The 18088-nt window shown below is 44.6% G+C and overlaps 1 protein-coding gene across 1 annotated transcript in view; it reads right to left on the bottom strand.

The window, feature by feature from the left end:
* PTPN12 (protein tyrosine phosphatase non-receptor type 12) overlaps positions 1-18088 on the bottom strand; it is a 3019581-nt gene that overhangs the window by 1820506 nt on the left and 1180987 nt on the right. Inside the window, exon 11 of the mRNA XM_044088562.1 lies at positions 2571-2669. Within this exon, the coding sequence (XP_043944497.1) occupies positions 2571-2669 (99 nt within the window). The remainder of the gene's footprint in view (positions 1-2570; positions 2670-18088) is intronic.

Raw genomic sequence — 18088 nt, 5'->3', positions numbered from 1 at the left:
ACCAGCATAGCTAGTTGAAGTTTTGTAAAGAAATATATGTCATTTATATATCAAACTGATTTGTACAGGTGCTTGTGTTGAAAATGTATTTGTAAAGCTGCCTGTGCTAAAAATGTACCAACAGTGGGTTCTGCTGGGCAGAAAAGAAATACAGATTTATATTAGACTGTACTGATGTAACTGAGAAAATGTACACATTGTAACAGAGGATACTGAATGAGAAAAGGCTAATCTCAGTCCAGCTAACTTTGAAAAATATCCTGAAATTAAATTACTTAACTTAGGCCATAAAAATTGTATCTCACAGGTCTCAATGCAGCCAGACACAAAAAGTCTGTAGTAGGAAGCCTTCTTTATTGCCCTTAGCAGTGAACTAATTGGTACCCTGGAAGGGTGGAAGTGTTGAAATGGTTTTATGGCTTCCAGATGCTATAACACATCTTAGCAAAGCTCTGTGTGTATGGTAACACATAGGTGCAAGATTCTAGATCAGTTACTAGTAAGGGGGGTAAGTATGGGAACCAGATGTGTGTGTGATGTCATTCTGTAATCCAGGACTAAAATAACGCTTTAATACTAGATGAGACAGAAGTCTCAGGGCAGTCTGTTTTTTTAACCTGACAAAGAAGGATCTCTCAACCACGTCATCTTGCCTTGCTTTACTAAGTAACCAGGGAATAAGTAATTCTTGAGATCAGTCAGGAAAATATAGTGAGATTAGTTAAGTACTGTTTTTCTGTGCCTGTGTGAATCTATTCATATGTGTTATTTTAATATTTCCTGTGACTGAAACTCTAGTGTTTATTGTAAATAGATATTTAGTATGTTCATGTTCTTTTATTTATTTATTATTACTTATATTAACACCATATTAAAACTTTTCATTGTGGCTGGTCTTTTAGAGAATGTTTTAACCTTTGAAAGTAGTAATATGTATTTGGTGACACAGTGGCGGCTCCTGAAAGCCTTACTGCAATGGTCAAACATTATCATTTGTATTAGTATTAATTTCTGCTAGACTGCTTGGAGTAAGGAATAAATCAAATTTCTCTATCGACAAATTTTAGCTCTGAGGTAACTCACCCTACACAAGGATTTTCAGAAGTCTGTAGCTTCAGCATTTTTCAAACCAAAGATTAAAAACCTTGCTCTGCTTTACTTCTAACTTAATTCCTATTACTTTTAACACCTCATAATATCTGGCAGAAAAAAATACAAAATTAGGAGGTGCAACAGAAAATATAGTGTTATAAGCCAGATCCATCAGCTTTACTTTTAAACTGCACAAATAATGTAGAGAAGGCTGTACACGACACACATGTGGGATCCTGTATAAGGCTAAAGATGCCAAATCTTTAAAGATATACACACATGACACCAAGTGTGTTCAGTGTTCACAGTCAGATAACACCAAAAGGATGTCTTCAGAAAAAACAAGAGATGCCATCTTTGGGGTCCCCTTGGGACAGCATCCAAATCTCAATTGCATCTTGATACCCTGTCCACGAAAGTCACAAACAGGAGTTTGTCACATTGATAACCTCAGGGCCCATTTGTGGAGACAGGCAGTGATAGAAACCATTTATGCATTTAGCAGAGATTAACTGGACCACTACGACCTCTTTCCAGTTACAATCTCATTACAACAAATGAAAATTAAGAAAACAATTGTATTATGTTACATTAACAACTGCAGAACTAAACAAACAGTAATGCACAATGTACAAGCATAAACAGTATAACACAAAAACTTTACAACTCTATACTCAGTAGTACTTGGAACAAAATGTACCAGAGAATGTTGTCCTGCAAGGAATTATAAACAGCCTGATAAGATTAAGGCAGCAAAGTTATAAATCAACAGCATTTCCATTTCTATTGCAAGTAGACTTTAAGCTGACTTGTGAAGGAAGGTGGCAGAGTACTTGAAAGTAAGTTCCAGATTGTGGGACCCACATGAAAGAAAGCTCTGTCAGCACAGACAAGTCAGTGAGATCACTGTCAATGAAGTGTAGCCTGTGGGCATGAGAGACCTGCAGTACTGCTTAAACAAAATTAGTCTGTGTAAGGCTTTGTTATTGGCTATGTGTAGAAGACTGCACTAATGAGCAGTCTTAGGGTAACAGGAACTCAACTTTCCTAACTAAATGCATGGTAATGAAGAAGCCTCCTGTCTACTGAATCAGCAGCATCTTACGTTTTTGCATGTTTCTTTCAGAAGTGGAGCAAACAATAGCAATGGATAATTTAAAAGAGGAAGAAGTATTCCTTTGTCAACAGCAAGCCTGTACTGCCTAAATTAAGTTTATAGGTTATAATGCTGTGCCAGTTCTAGGGCATGGATGTAATTTTATTTCTTAAGAAAGCCATCTTCTCAGCAATGGTTGTAATTCATTAGGAAGGTACTAGCAGGCCAAGAAGGATGCAGTGACCGTGTTTGTCAGAGAAATAACTTGTGCATGTGAAGAGTTTGTGGAAGTCGGAGGAAAATCCCATTAGCTGCTATTGAATAAATGCATAATAAATAAACAGCCTTTACTCACTAAACCTAATGGAGACAGTTCACTTACCATGCCATCAGGAAGACTGATGCTTCCTTCAGCTTCATATAATTGTAGCTGCTGTTCAAAAAGTTGTGATATCGCTCGATGAACAAGTTCATACTGTTCCTGCAGTTCAAATAAAATGATGCAAGTTTTCTGAATCAAGAGGTTTCAAAACTAGAAAGCAATACTGTTTGCTGAAAACATTAAACCTTCACAGTGTACTACACAAAGCTAAAGGTACAACGCACACTTGTTAGAACCCAGGTCACTTGGAATTTCAGAAAAATACTTACAAAGCAATGTAAGCACTATATGAAGTCATAACCACTCTAGTTCCTTTATGGGTACAAAGTACAAAAAAAAAGCACTACCTGCAGTAGCACTGCAATGAAACATAAATTATGTACTTACCATAATGTTCCATCTGAGTTGTTGATTTACATATGTCTTCAACCTGAGAGACCTGGATTCGGCACAATTCCGATTCGGCCACATATTTGAGCTTCACATCCAAGCTCCTCCCCTATCCATAATGCCTCTGTGTCCCTCCTCTCCTCAGATCAAGTTTGTTGCAGAAAGTACAGTTGTGTACACTTACCATAAATGTAGATGTTCGAGTGTATTCACTGTTGCAGACATCACCTGTGGGTTATCCCTGCTGTGGTAGCCCTCAGCCAGCCCGAACACCAGAGTCAATGTTTTTCTGCATTGGCTGCTGTTGCTTGCTGTCTGATGTCAGGTCGTCAGTGCATTAAAGGAAGGCAGCCGACGCCATTACATCAGTTTTTCTTGCCCTAACCAGTCAGAGGCCCAAATAAGCATGGTAAAGTGGTCCTGGTGGTTAAAAGCCACTGTTAGAAACTAATGTCTTCCTAAAAAAAGAAGATATAAGGGGGAAAAGGGTGGGAAACCAGGAATGCAACAGCGAATACACTCGAACATCTACATATGTGGTAAGTGTACACAACTGTACTATGTTCTTCGTGTTTCATTGTTGCAGTCATCACCTGTGGGAGGATTCCCAAAGCTGAGGAGAGGGGTGGTAGGATTAGTAGGAGACCTAGGAATGGGTCAGTATACTCTGCGAAGGCAAACCCTGTCCAAGCCTTAGAAAATAGAGGTAGGTGGTAATGCTTGTTAAAGGTATGGACAGAAGTCCAGGTGGCAGCTTCCGGGATGTCCCTGGTGGGAGCTCCTCTGAGGAATGCTGTGGAAGTGGAGGCTGCGGGTTTGAACAGACTTGGGAGGGGTTCCATGCAAACTGTAGCAGAAATGGAAATAGTGTGATATCCATTTGGAAATGGTTTGTTTGGAAATGGGCTTCCCCTCTGCCCCTGGGGTAAAGCTGGCAAGTAGTTGGTCTGTTTTCCTGAAGGGTTTAGTATGGTCCCGATAGTATATGAGGTGTCTGTAAATGTCTAGTGAGTGCAGAATTATTTCCATCTTGTTTTGAGGGTAAGGAAAGGTGGGTAGATGTATGGCCTGGTCGAGAGTTACATGAGATACCACCTTGAGCATAAAGGAGGGATTAGTCCTGCCTGCGTGGAAGATGATGAAGGGCTCAATGGCCATCAGTGCCTGAAGTTGCGTAACCCTTCTGGCTGAGGTGATAGCTAGGAGAAAAGCAGTCTTCCAGGAGAGGTAGCTTAGTTCTGCTGAAGCAGTAGGTTCAAAGGGTGGTAAAGCTAGTTTTTCCCAAATATAATTCGGGTCCCAGGCTGGAGTGGGTGGTCTTCTGAGAGGTCTGATATTAGAAGCCCCTTTGAGGAATTGTTTAATCAAAGGGTGAGAGAACAGGGGCTGTTCTTTAGCAAAATGAGCTGAAATGGCTGAGGCATGGATTTTAATAGAGGAGAAGGAGAGGCCACTATTAAGTATCTCCGCTAGGTAGTCCAGGATAAGAGGGATGGAAGGTTGTGAGGTATTGCCCCCTCTGGACTGGTTTCAGGAGCAGAATCTTTTCCATTTTCCTGCGTAAGATTTTCTGGTGCTGGACCTTCTGACCTCTGTGATAATGTCTAGGACCTGTTTGCTTAACAGGGCCCCCTTGTTTGCCATTAGAGTATTAGCCATGCTGACAGCTTGAGAGTCTGCAAGTCTGGGTGCAGCATTCCCCCCCCCTTGAGATAAGAGGTTTGAGATCAGGAGAAGCTGGCTGGGAGGCTGTACGGTCAGGCTGTGCAATAATGGCTACCAATGTAGTCTGGGCCAATCTGGAGCAATGAGGACGGCCTTTGGTCTCTCCTCCCTTATTGTGATCAGTACCTTGGGGATAAAAGGCAGAGGAGGGAATGCGTACACAAAGAGGGTGTTCCAGGGGAAGGTCAATGCATCCACCTTCCACGCTAGGTGGTGATGCTCCTTGATACAGAATGTTTTCAGCTGATGGTTGGGATGTGAAGCAAAGAGTTCCAACTCCAGAGTCCCCTACGCCGGACTGATTTGTAAAAAGATGTTTCTGTGGAGATACCATTCATGGGGGTCCAGTAAGTTTCTGCTTAAGTGGTCTGCCAGATGTTGTTGATCCCTGGTAGGTATTGGGCTATCAGGTGTAGTCCCCATGGAAGAGGCTGCCAGCCAGACGTTCAAAGCTAGCCTGCACAGAGGGTAATATTGCGTCCCTCCATGTTTGTTAATGTACCACATTACTGTGGTGTTGTCTGTTTTGATAAGGAGAACCCCAGGCTTGTGATGGGGTTTGAAGGATGTCAGAGCCTTTTGTACTGACATCATTTCCTTCTGGTTGATACGTAAGGGAAGGTGCTGGGCATCTCAAAGACCTTGGGTACACCTGCCTTCTAGGTGAGTGCCCCAAGCTATGTCTGAGGAGTCAGTGGCAATGGTCTGCCCAGTTGGGCGAAGGTTGAAGGAAAGATCCTTGTTCTGGGCACATGTCCCTGCCCATTAGAGAAACTTGGCCCTTATACAGGGGATCAGAGGTAAAGACGTCTCTGGAGGTTGAGTGCGCTAAAACCAAAGGTTCTTTAGGTACCACTGAAGTTTTCTCATGTGAAGCCTGGCCAGAGGAATTAGAAGGATACAAGATGCCATGTACCCCATAGCTTGCGGGAACCTCCTCGCAGTGAGGTGACTTCTGGAAGCCAGCTGGGTGAAACAGAGATGCAGGAAGCTCTGCTTTTCTGGGGATAGGAAGGCCAGTTTGGATGCTGTGTCCAGCAGTGCTCCCAAGAAAATTATCTTCCTGGAGGGTGTTTGCCTTGATTACTTCTAGTTGATGGTGTACTCTGAGGGGGTTAGAAAGGTTTTGACAAAGAGGAGGTCCTTGAGGAGCTATTCTTTGCCATCTGCCTGAATGAGGCAGTCATCTAGATCAGGGTAAATTTGTATTTTTTTCTGTCCGCCAAAGGTATGGCCGGGGCTAAGGCATCTTCTAGATGTAAGGTAACTAACCATGCATTTTTTTCAGCAGAGGCAGCAGCTGCTGCAAAGTTAGCATTTTGAATTTGGTGACAGCCAGGAAGGTGTTCAGAATGGGTAGATCCAGGGTGGGGCATCAAGTGCCCTCTATCCTGGGAACAAGGAACAGTCTGCAACAAAAGCCTTTGCCTGTTTGATCTGAGGAGACAGTTTCTACTGCCCCTAGGGATAAGAGAGCTTGGACTTGTTTCAATGCCTCTGCCCAGTGATTCTGAGGTAAGGGTACCCTCTTGGAATTGGGAGTTAGTAGAAGGGAGAATTTGTATCCCTGAAAAATGATCTTTAAGACCCAATGGTCCTTAGTTGCAGAAAGACAATTTTTCAAGCATAGGGAGAGCCTTCCCCCCTTAGTATTTGGTGAGTGAAAAGAGGGCAGAGGGCGTCATTGAGGGTTTTTCCCTAGAGGGATGGCTTAGAACTCCCTGCCTTTGGAGTGGAAGTGGTCCATCGCTTGGTTCTTTGCTGTCCATGGGATAGGAGTCTGGGTGGTCTGTCCCTGCGGGGCTTACCTTGCCCCTGACTGCTAGGTGAAGGAAAGGACCAGTGTTTTGAGGGAAAATTCCTGCTGAATCTAGGAGGTTGTACCTGAAGGAAATCTTTTACTGTCTGCACAGATTTTGCTTTGTCTTCCATCTTTTTAAGCACATCTGCTTTTACTCCAAACAAGCAGTCCTTATCCAAAGATGCATCAAGTAATTTAGATTTGACAATCAGGGAGAGGTTGTTCCTTCAACCATGCACGTCTCCTAATGACAGATCCTGACACTGCTGCGCTGCCCTGCTTGAGGCTTCTAGGGTGTCATATCCAAAGTGTAGAGTGTTTAGCCACTTGACAAGTAGAGTGCAGTAAATCTGCTAACTCTTTCGAATTGGCACAATCAGGAAAGGTACAAATCTTTTGTTTTAATAGTTTCAAAGTGTTATATTTTATCATTTGGAACTGACAGTTGAGTGCTCTGATAGCTAAGGTTGCAGAGGTGTATACTTTTTTTATCCCATATGTCCAGAGCTCCGGAGTCCTTGTCAGAAGGAATAGCGTTCTTTGTAGAACTAGCCTTAGCTCCTTTAAGCCCCTGTGTAATGACCTCCAGGTCTGCAGCAGGATTTGTGTACAGGTATTTGTGAGAATCCGGTACTCTGTAATACCTGTCAGGTTTTCTGGGAGCAGGTGGGAGGGCGCCAGGAGTTAAGCTGGATTCATGGAAGACATCATCAACCACCTCTAAGACTGGAGGGATTGCCAAGGGTCTGTGCTGGGACAGCTCTAGAAACTCTCTTAGTCTTTTCTTAGACTGAGGGAAGTCCTGGGATTCCCAGTGGAAATGCTCCCTGAGGGTGTGAAGGGCTTCCCCAAAGGAAAGATCTTCTGGTGGGGAGGCAGAATGAATGGATTCCTTTGCATCTGAAACCTCATAAACAGTCAGAGGTAGTTCTTCCTCTTCAAGATCTGAATAATCAGACTCCTCAGAATCCTGTTCTATCAGTATTTCAGGAGAAAGGTCTCTCTTCCTTTTAGAAGTTGTGACCTGACTGCCTCTGATAAGGGTGATAAGATCCTCCACCATTTTAAGCATTTGAGCTTGGGGTGGTGGAGCAGGAGTAAAATGGTGGCTAGAGGTAGTTTTCCTAGGGGTGGCCTTGCCTCTAGGCCTAAGAGTATCCATTCGTGTGATAGAAACGGCAGTCAGAGGAGAAGACGTCATTTTTTTGTCTAGATTCGGTAGTGTGAAAGACCTCCTCGGAAGCCAGTGCCTGCGTCGCGGCTCTGGACTCAACCGAAGCAGAGACAACCAAAGGCTCAGAAGACTAAGAAGATTTCTGTGGCATACCGGACTACGAAAGGGTCTCAGTAGAGGCCTGTGAAGGTATTGAATCAGACATCAGGGGCTGTGAAAGCGCCTCACTTAATTCCGGAGAACTGACGACCTGCTTAGCGGTAGAGTCATTGGAAGGCTTAGCCTTGTGTGGTCTGTCTCTATGTTTATCCTTACTTTTTTTTAGGAATGTCTACAAATTGTTTGCTGATGGACGACATTTTGGCTACAATAAGAGCTCTACGACATATGGTTCTCGCGTTAAAGAGAGCACAGAACTGGCAATGAGGGAAGTCGTGGTCTGGGCCTAAACAAGTGATGCAGTATGAATGGAAGTTTTGGTATGGTATTTGCTTTCCATAGGCGAGACAATTGTTAACTTTTTCGGACATCAGTTAGTGCAAGAAAAAAAAAGGATCCCCAATGGGGTACTTAGCTTTAGATGTTTTCAGCTGTAATTCAAACTCTGGTAGAGACCGACCGGCACACTTGCAAACTGCTTCTGCTACGGGCTCCACGGCAAGAAAGACTGGGGTAATGGCATCAGCTGCCTTCCTTTACAGCACTAACGACCTGATGTCAGACAGCAAGTGACAACAGCTGACGTGGAAAAACATTCGGGCCGGCCGAAGGCTACCACAGCAGGGATAACCCACAGGTGATGAGTGAAACATGAAGAACATCAGCAGCATCCCAACCTAAAACAATATGCCCATAAAAAAAAAAAAAAACTGGGATAAACCACAGAGAGCCTAGCAAGGGGAAAAAAACAAGCCAAAATGAGGGAGGGCTAAGAATTTTCGATCCAGTCCACTACGTAGCCTACACAAGCAAGGGGAAGGAAGGAGGACGGTTAAAGACAAATAAAAATCAACAACTCAGATGGAGCATTATTGTAAGTACATAACTTATCTGAGGTTGTTGTTTTCATTTGATCTTCAACCTGAAGGACAGAGTCCTCAGCTACCAATAAACCCTGGGCTGAACCACAGGATGCCCTGTCTCTGGAATAAAGATCCAATTTATAATGGGAGATAAATGTGTGCGAAGATCCACATGTAGCTGCAGAACAGATATCATCTAAAGAGACCCAGGACCAAAAGGCAGCAGAAGTAGCAACAGACCTGGTGAAATGCTCCCAGACATGCCCTGGGGGAGATAACCCTTTGGCTCGATAGGCCAACGAAACGCATTCAGAAATCCATCAAGCAATAGTAACTTTAGAAACTGGCTTACCAAAGAAAGGTTTAGAAAATGAAATAAAAAGTTGATCAGACTTACGAAAGGACTTTGTTCTATGCAAATAGAAGGGCAGTTGCTTGTGAACATCAAGCAAGTGCAACTTGTACTCTCCCTTATTTTGCAAATTTGGAAAGAAAACTGGCAAACTGAAGACCTGCTTGAATCAGTTGATGTCTGGAGGGAGCAGAAAGGAGCCAATAGCCCAGGTAGGGGAAGACCTAAAACCCCTGCAGTTGCAGGTGAGCCACCAGTACTGCCATCACTTTGTTGAACATCCGGGGAGCGGTGGTAAGCCCAAAGGGGAGTGCTCTAAACTGAAAATGACTGGTTCCCAGCCAGAAGCGGAGGAACCTCTGAGTGTGCCTGTTCATCTTGATATGCTAATATGCATCTTGGAGGTCCACCGAACACATCCAGTCATTTATCTGTAGGAAGGGCAGAATGGATTGAAGGGTGACCATCTGGAATTTCGTCTTGGCAACTGACAGGTTCAGGGTTGAAAGATCCAGTATGGGTCTTAAGTCCCCCGCTTTCTTTGGCACTAAAAACAACCTGGAATAAATGCCGGATCTGGATTGATCGGGGGTGGGGTGAGCTGGATGACTCATTTTTTAAACAGCCTGGACATTTTTACGGCTGCCTGCTCCCATTGTGCAAGTGGAATCTCCAGGAGGTGTTTGGGAGGGAATGGGGAATGAAGAAAAGGGATTGAATATCGTCTGGATAGGATCTGCAAAACCCCATGATCGTCGGTGAAGGACTCCCAGGTTACTGGGTGCAGAGATAGGCATCCCCCGCAACTGCCTCCAGAGATGAGCAGTCAGGCAACCCTTCAGGGCTGCTGCGAGGGTCTGTCCAGGAAAGGATCCCAAAACCCCTGGTTCCTCGGGCTCCCTCTGCCATGAGGATGGTGTCTGTCATATCCCCCTCTGCCTCAAGAGGAGGGCAAATCTTGAGCATCCTGGGTAGAGCCTTGAGACTGCAAGAACAACATCATCTTTACCCCATGCTGATTCCTAGAGAAGGATCATTGCAGGGTGGAGAAGTGGATCCTAACGGCGGACAAAGTCTTCCCACCTTTCTCCCTCTAGACTAAGATATCCAAACCATTTTGACAAACAGGGTGGAACCATCATAAGGGGCATTCGTGAATGACACCTTGAAGGGCTCCAAGAAAGCACAAAGCTGGAGCGAGAAGTGACGCCTGATGGCTACGCCTTTCCCGGCAGTCCTAGAGGTACCTTCCATAATGTGTGACAGGAGCCTCATGGAAGTATTTAAGATAGATGTAAGGATGGCCATATGGGAGGAGAACACCTTTTTCTCCTCTACCAACATGGATCCTGGGGCAGACTCAAGACTTCTTTGACCAGGTCCCTCTGCAGTCTGATGATGTGTGTCAAGTAGTTCAGGGCATGTAAAGGAAATGTGGCTGAAATGTAAGTCAACTTCCCAAAACGGTCCATGGCACAAGACTCCCTCTCCACCATGTCGAAGGCAGAAGGTGAACGGATCCCCAAAGCTGGAATGGCCAAGGCCGGACTCGCCTCTCCCTGCACCGAGAGGGAAGCTGGAGCCCAGCCTCCCGATGTTGAAACTCCGAGAGGAAGAGGAGACTCCAAAGGCCTTGAAGTCAACGCTATCCCCTCAGATCTGATACCAAGGCTTCGGCTACGAAAACATCGGGGCCAAATCACTCAGGAGAACAGTCGGCATTGAGGTACCTGGAACCACTGGTGCACACCCCTCGACACCGGGGAACCTCAGACCCAATGACTCCGAGACTGGGGGTCGGATCAGAGAAGAAGTAATTGTCAAGAAAGAAGAATGTATGCCCCCGGCCCCAGAGGGGGACGGAGCAGGCAGGACTCCAACCCAATCTGGGCCAGGATGAATTTCCACATCATCTTGTCCACCTCAGGTTCAGACAGACTCCGAGAGGACTGGATGTAAGATGCCACTGACCCGGGCCTGGAATAATGCCAGGGAGAGGCCAAGAAGGGCTATCAAACCCGAGTGGCCTCTGGCGAGAAGCGAGGCGATTGGAGCCGAAGGGAGTCCAAGCTTTGATCGGGGTGGGTCTTGGCCAGGGGCACGGCTGAAGAACAGCAGTCAGGGGAACAGATTGTAGGCCAGTCCCGCTCCTTAGGATGGAGCTTCTTCCCATCCTTGGCCTTCTTGGAGGGATGTTGAGTCCCAGAGGCTGGAATGGAGGAAGATGAAGTAGAGGCCTCCAAAGAAGGAGGGGAAGAAGGCCTTTCAGAATTAGCTAAATCCTCCTGTCGATCAATGCACGGGGGTTGAAGCCCGCGCAGATCGAAAAGGAGGTATCTAGGTGGGGTACATTCAAGCATACCATGCACAGAGTGTGGCCATCTGAAGAGGGAAGTTTATGGCCACACACTGCGCATTTCCTGAAGCCTGGCTTTGGAGTCTCCACCATGGCTAACAGGAAACAGATATACACACACGCGCTTGGTTAATATTAGACTCTGATGCCACCTTCAGTAGACAGGATGGGTTAGTCCGCATGGGACACCCTAGCTTTATGAAATACTATATAAGGAGAAAGAAGCAAGGTTTTTTTTTTAAGTACAGAACCCATGTCTGAGTGCAAAGAAAGGGTAAGGAGAAAAAATGGTTAGAGAGAGAGTAGGAAGGAGATGAAAGAACCAAAAAATTATTGCTTACCCACTGAGGTAACTCAAGAGCTACAGGATCACTCTGCTGTTTGAATGTGTGGCAAATGAGATCTGATCGGAGGAGGGAGACAGGGGCATTATGGGTAGGGGAGGAGCTTGGATCCGAAGCTGAAGTATGTGGCTGAGTCAGATCCGTGCCGGATCTGGGTCCCTCAGGTTGAAGATCAAATAAAAACAAATTCAGATGAACCTTTTATTTCTGTTAAACATGATCAAGACAAACTTGAATATCAAGGTGGAATTATACCTCGGATTAACCTCGTTAGCTATGATACTGCCGCTGCCAAAGCTGACGTACTACAGAGAAAAAGTGTAGTGATGTGAACAACTCACCAAAATAACAGAAGCAATAGATGTTTGATTAGATCAGTGCTGCAACACTATATGATTATGCTGAAGCTTGATGTACACCCTTCTGGATTCACTATAACAGCTTTCTTGAATGTCTGTTGTAAACATAGCTCCTACTTGTCTGAAGTCAGGCCAATGTATGTATATAAAGAGGGGATTCTCATGCAATTATTCAGTTCTGTAGGACATAAAAGCATTTGGTGGTGTACCACCTTTGGGAAAAGAGCCCCCCTATTTTTTATTCTATCAAGCCAGCAAGGATTTCTGCACTACTGCGCTTAGCTAGAGAGGGATACACTAGACAGGGCAACACTACTTGACCCATTAGAACAAAATAAGGATGGCTGGGAAAATAACTTTTACAGCATCATAAGCAGATGTACTGTAGCCCAATCTACAGGATGCTGTCAATGCTACCCTACAAAAAAAGGAAGACCAGGGGATTGGTGGGAAAGAGCTTGATACTACAACAGTGATCTCCTACTTATTGTCAACTGCTCACAAAAATGTACCATGTTCACATGCAGGACTACGCCCCTGCAGTACTACCCCTTATTTGTAGAACAATAACAGCAAGAAGGTCACAGCATGGCCTTCGGGATGGAAGCAGAAAAATTTGCTCTGCTACTAGAACATACTGTCCAACTTGTAATGTCCGGAAAATGTGTGGAGCAAGTTCCAACTAGCTACCTTATAAAAACCTTGAGCTGGCATGCTCTTGAAAAAGGCTAGAGTCATAGCTGGTCTACTATAACGTACCCTGACTGGTGCCCCCAACATTTTATTACTAGACTCACAATGAAAATTGACAGTTTAGAGAATGGTGCAGCAATGCTTCCTGGCACAAAGGAGACAGATGCATGGTCGGTTTGCCTGCTGTCCTAGGTTCCTGCAGTACAGTACCACAGTTCCTTTTTTATTCTGAAGAAGTCTGGTTACGAAAGTGTGGATTAAAAGTCTATTACGCTAACATCATGTGGATTTCACTTTGTTCTTCTGCATCCATTTTTTTTGGTTCTTTTGGTCAACCAGGAGTATTTCTACAGTGCCACAGTTGTTGACGGACGTCAAGAAGCTACATGATTCTCTTACCCTTACTTGGTGGGATAAAGAAGATTGGCAACTGAATGGACTGAGTTAGTTCCAACTTTGAGTCCATATTTGGCATGAACAAATGGTTGATGTTAAGGCTGACCCCCATCTCTGTACAATTTAGTATACTGCTCCCTCCACATTAGGATTATAGCTCACTCATCTCTGTGAATGAAATAACTGTCAACAAGGAACTTTATTTTTCAAGAGAGAAACTTAAGGGGTGTGGAAGGAATAGACTCAGAGGGTGCCAGTGTCAGTGCCAGTGTCAGTTTCTGCGGGGCAAGTTCAAATCAAAATAAGGGAGAAACCATCTTCTAGGTGGTTTTAATGAAGGATCCCATTAAAAAATCATTATGCATTGCGAGGTCAAAGAAGGTTCCACAGGTAAACATTAAAACTAAAAGTGCACATTAACAAAGGCATACAGATAGCCCTTGGTTAACAGTTCTGTTAAGTACTGTAGGAATTAAGAATCTGAGCATGTTGACAATCTTGCCATCTTGGCTAGTTGTGACCTTTTAGTGCTAGGTCTCCTGACTTCCTGTAGGACCTCTACACCACTTCCTCTGAAAGAATACTCCAAATAATGCTGCAAGTCATAGTGTTCTTAGAACTGGGAACACCACAGTTCCCCTCCCTTGGGTTAGGAGTGTACTGTACTGAGGCAGGAAAACTGGTTCTTGTTGGATCAACTGGTTAAGGTGGAAAATCACAGCTGCTATGGACAGCAAGACTCAAATTGACAGAATGTTGCCACTCATTCCATCTTTTCCAACACTCTTGGAGTCAGGGGTAAGGGATGAAAGGCATACAGCAGAATTCCCTTCAATGTTAAACTGAAGTCATCTACTATCCAGACCTTTGCACTGGGGTATTTAGAATAAAATAACCAAAGCTGGTAAGTTTTCTTTTGAGGAAAAGAGGTCCACTGGAATGGGGAGACCCATCACCAGGAGGTTCCCAGAAAAAAAGCTATGAATCCAGCTTCTATTTGTAACTGTTGCTTAGGTATCTGTTATGCCTAAATACAAGTACACCTTGAAAAGGAAACACAGGAGGCACCAATGTAGATTACTAGCTGGACTGCTGTATCCCCAATACTACTACAGCCTATCTGCACAGATGACAGAGGAGTATGTGTGTGCACGCCTTTGTCTGTCAAATTATCCCATCACTGTGGAGTTCTCTCACTACTTTCAATGCACCTACCTAGCCACTGCTTGGTGCTATACACCCTTAACACTAAATGAAGGGTCATGATTGCCTTCAGGTTTATGCGCTTGTCCAGCATGTCCATTTTCCAGGCTCTACTCATCATGACAAAACACATCCAATCCTCCTCATACATCTGGAGGATCAATGATTATGGTCTGTCCCCTTTCCCTATGGGAGGGTCACTGGCTCACCCAGGTTGACATCCACCTATGAGACCCATAATAAAACTTTCTTTTTATGGCTGGTATGAGTGAGCAGTATCCACTGTGTGAAACTGACAATGTTGCTGTCAAAAGTTTATCAGGTATCACTGAATCCCTTTATTTGAAGTCTAGCAAAACAAGAATGAAAGCAGACATGTAGTAAAGTGCTCTCAGAATTTTCTTGGCCATAACGACCCCTTTCCATATCAGCTTTGAGAAAAGGGAAATTCATACCGGCAATACAACTTGTTCTTCCTTTGAAGAGAGGCAAGAGGCTCATTTCCTGACCATTTCTTGTTCTGAACAGCATGCAAGGTTTTTGTCTCATCATGGATGCATGGGACACTTTCCTTTGGCAAGAAAAGATAATCTGTTTCCACGTGTAGGAGTGCCTCCAGGAAAATCTTCAAGACCTTCAGTTTCAGAACTGCTTGGGTAGGCTGAGGGAAAATGCACATTGGTCAGGATGCACAATGTTGAACTTTTAGTCTTCTGCAAGGATGCATCTCGTTGGGATCCTGACCCTCCTGGTTCTCAGAAAAATAAAACTGGTGTCAGACACCCAATAAATACCTTTGGTACAGTGCAGAGACTGAACAGAAGAGGTAAACTGGAGCATTTTTCTGCCACTCATACTAAAGAAACAACAATTGTCTTCATGAATTGGGTTACAGGATCCGGCATCCTTTCAACCCAGGGTTACTAAAAGGGCCCCCTGCAAAGCAATGGGAGCACACCTATCAGCATTAGCATCTTTCAATTCTTGAGGGAGGACATACAGGCTTGACCATCCCTTGTGAAGACTGGGTAAGACTACCTGTGCAGCCTTAGGGTAGGAAGCAGGACTGCTTGTGGAGAACAACTTCCCTGAAGTGGGGAGGACTACCCAGCCTGGGCAATTCTCTGGGTGACCTCCTACAAGTAGCACTTGCGGAGAGGTGGGGTGTAAGGCATGAAATAAAATTGTTCAAGAGAGGGATGAATGACCTGCAGGCAGTGGGAGCAAAAAGTGGAAGACGATGAAAAAGAGCTGCATCATGAGGTGGAAACTCCTTTTCTACTCTCCTGTAGAGGGATACCCCAAATCCAGAGGACTGCACAAGCTCCACAATGAACTTTCATACCAGTGTTCCCAAGGGTGTCTGGTTCAAGCAGACACTAAAATCAGCACCTATTGCCCCTGTCCAAGACGGACACAGGTGGAACCCCCAGGGTGAATTTCTGGTTACCCATCCAATCGACCAAATTAACTTAAATAGGGCCAACAAGGGGCTTTGTTCAACATGAATATATGGGTTGATACCCGGCTGGGTGAGTTTATCAATGATGCCTGAGTGGGGGATTGTGTCAAAGGCCTTGGCTAAGTCTAGGTAGGCTATATACACAGATTTACCCTCATCTAGGGTTTTGGTGACTGTCTCGAAAAAGTCCACCAAGGTTAACAGATCTCCCCTTGACAGAGCCAAATTGTGTGGGGTCGAGCATTTGAAGATTTCCTATATCTTTGTTAATAAGGTCCATGATGATTCGTTCCATGGCCTTGCAGATAAGGCTGGTCAGGCTAATGGGTCTATAGTTCCTGGGGTCCATGGATGCACCCCCCTTTGTGCAAAGGGATGATAGTAGCAGTTTTCCATTCCGCTGGGACAAAGCCAGTGCTTAGGCTATGACTGAAAATCATGCCCAATGATGAAGCTAACTCCTATTTTAGCCCGTGTAGAACACAGCCTGGGATGTTGGATGGTCCCATAGTCCCACAGAGGCTGTGTTTTTGGTCTTGCAGAGGGCATTTAAGACCTGTTCCTCAGAAATACTAGGTGGGGGATACGTGTTAGGCATGCTTTGGGGTATATGTAGCAAGGACAGGGGAGTTAAGTTTTCACTGAAACTGTCAGCCAGCTGGTTTGCTATACTCACAGGTTTCTATATATGTAGTACCAGTAAGTATAAGTTCAGCACAAATCTGGGCCTTCCCATTGAGGTTATGGATGTAACTAAAGAACACCTTGTTATTATCCTTAGTTAGGGAAGCTAATTTGGATTCATATTTAGCTTTGGAGTCTTGCTTGTTTAAGTTGAGGAGGTAGTATTTCCAGTTTTCAGGCAATTCCTTCTTACTCTCGGACAGCAATTTCTTCCTCCTATTGTATAACCTATTAATGGCAGTTGTCCACCGGTCAAGTTGGTTTTTCCTTGAAGATCTTGCTTTGGTTCTATCAGATATGGCAGAGTCAGTACAATTGTACAGGTGCTTGTATAAAGCATTGTATAACTCAGCGTCTGTTCTATCAGTTGGGGGGAGGAGCTATGAAGCTGATTATGCCATCACGTAAGAGCTTGTAATTGGCCTTGGAGAAGTTTTTTTTAGTCTAGTTGTTGCTAAGGGGGGGGGTGATCTTGTGTTATAGCTACTTTTAGCTAGACTAATTTGTGGTCAGATCTCACCAGGGACGGTGTAGCTGTCCCCCATGTTGCTGAGGACCAGGTCCAGGATTTTTGAGCCCCTTGTGGGTGTGTCAACCAGCTGGTCCAGGGCACTGGAGTTAAAGTCCAGGAACCTTTGGACAAGTGAGTTAGAACACGTATAATTTACCCAGTCTACGGACGGGTAATTAAAGTCATCCAAAACCAGAATGTTTGACTGTATCTTGATTGACTCAAGTACATCCAAGTAGACTGACTGGATGTCCTGATTCATGGAAGGGCTCCTATAGCTGACAATGACCTGAAGAGGGGTCTTACCTACAGGCTTTTGCACCTGAAGTAATTTGAGGGAATCATACTGTTTAACCAATCTAGAGGTGTATTTACCTTTAATGAATATTGATACACCACCTCCTTTAGTTCTCACACCTTTAGTTTGTGTTCTGAATGTGTGGAAGGAAATGTAACCTGGTATAGCTGGAGTGCTCTCTGCAGCTTTAAACCAGGTCTCAGTGACTGCACAAATGTCAGCATCTTCCAGGGTGAGGACTGCTTCCAGTGAGTGAAGTTTCTGGATTAGACTCCTAGTGTTTAGCAGCATAACCTTGAGGTTGTTTTTAGAGGGTATTTTTACTTCGGGAATTTTGTTCTTGTGAGACTGCCTAAAAAGGCACTATAGGGTTGACAAGAGCCATAGCCAGTAACCAAAATCCCAGGGGTGACTGATGAACATCTCTGGCAAAGCATCGAGTTCTGCCGACCATGTCATCCCTGGCTGATAGATACTGTATCCCCTTTGAATGACACCAGAAACTAAGCTAATTGCTGAAGTCAATCATTTTTTGTTTGTGTTGAGGTATCAACCTAGATGAAGGTAAAATGCTGCTTACACAGCTAGGGACATACTTGCCTAAGACACATAATTAGCGAGCTTAGCCATGTCTCTCTTCATGCAGTCCAGTGAGGTACGTCTCAGGCTGTTCACACCAACATGACCCATAATGGAGTCATAACAGTGCCTGTTAATGAGAGACTTGCGTGCGTGCATGACGTGGCAG

Source organism: Protopterus annectens, chromosome 11.part0, assembly GCF_019279795.1.
Source record: "Protopterus annectens isolate FY-2018-M chromosome 11.part0, PAN1.0, whole genome shotgun sequence".
NCBI classification, from domain to species: domain Eukaryota; kingdom Metazoa; phylum Chordata; order Ceratodontiformes; family Protopteridae; genus Protopterus; species Protopterus annectens.
The sequence above is the reverse complement of the archived record's forward strand: the minus strand, read 5'-3'. Positions and strand labels throughout refer to the sequence as shown.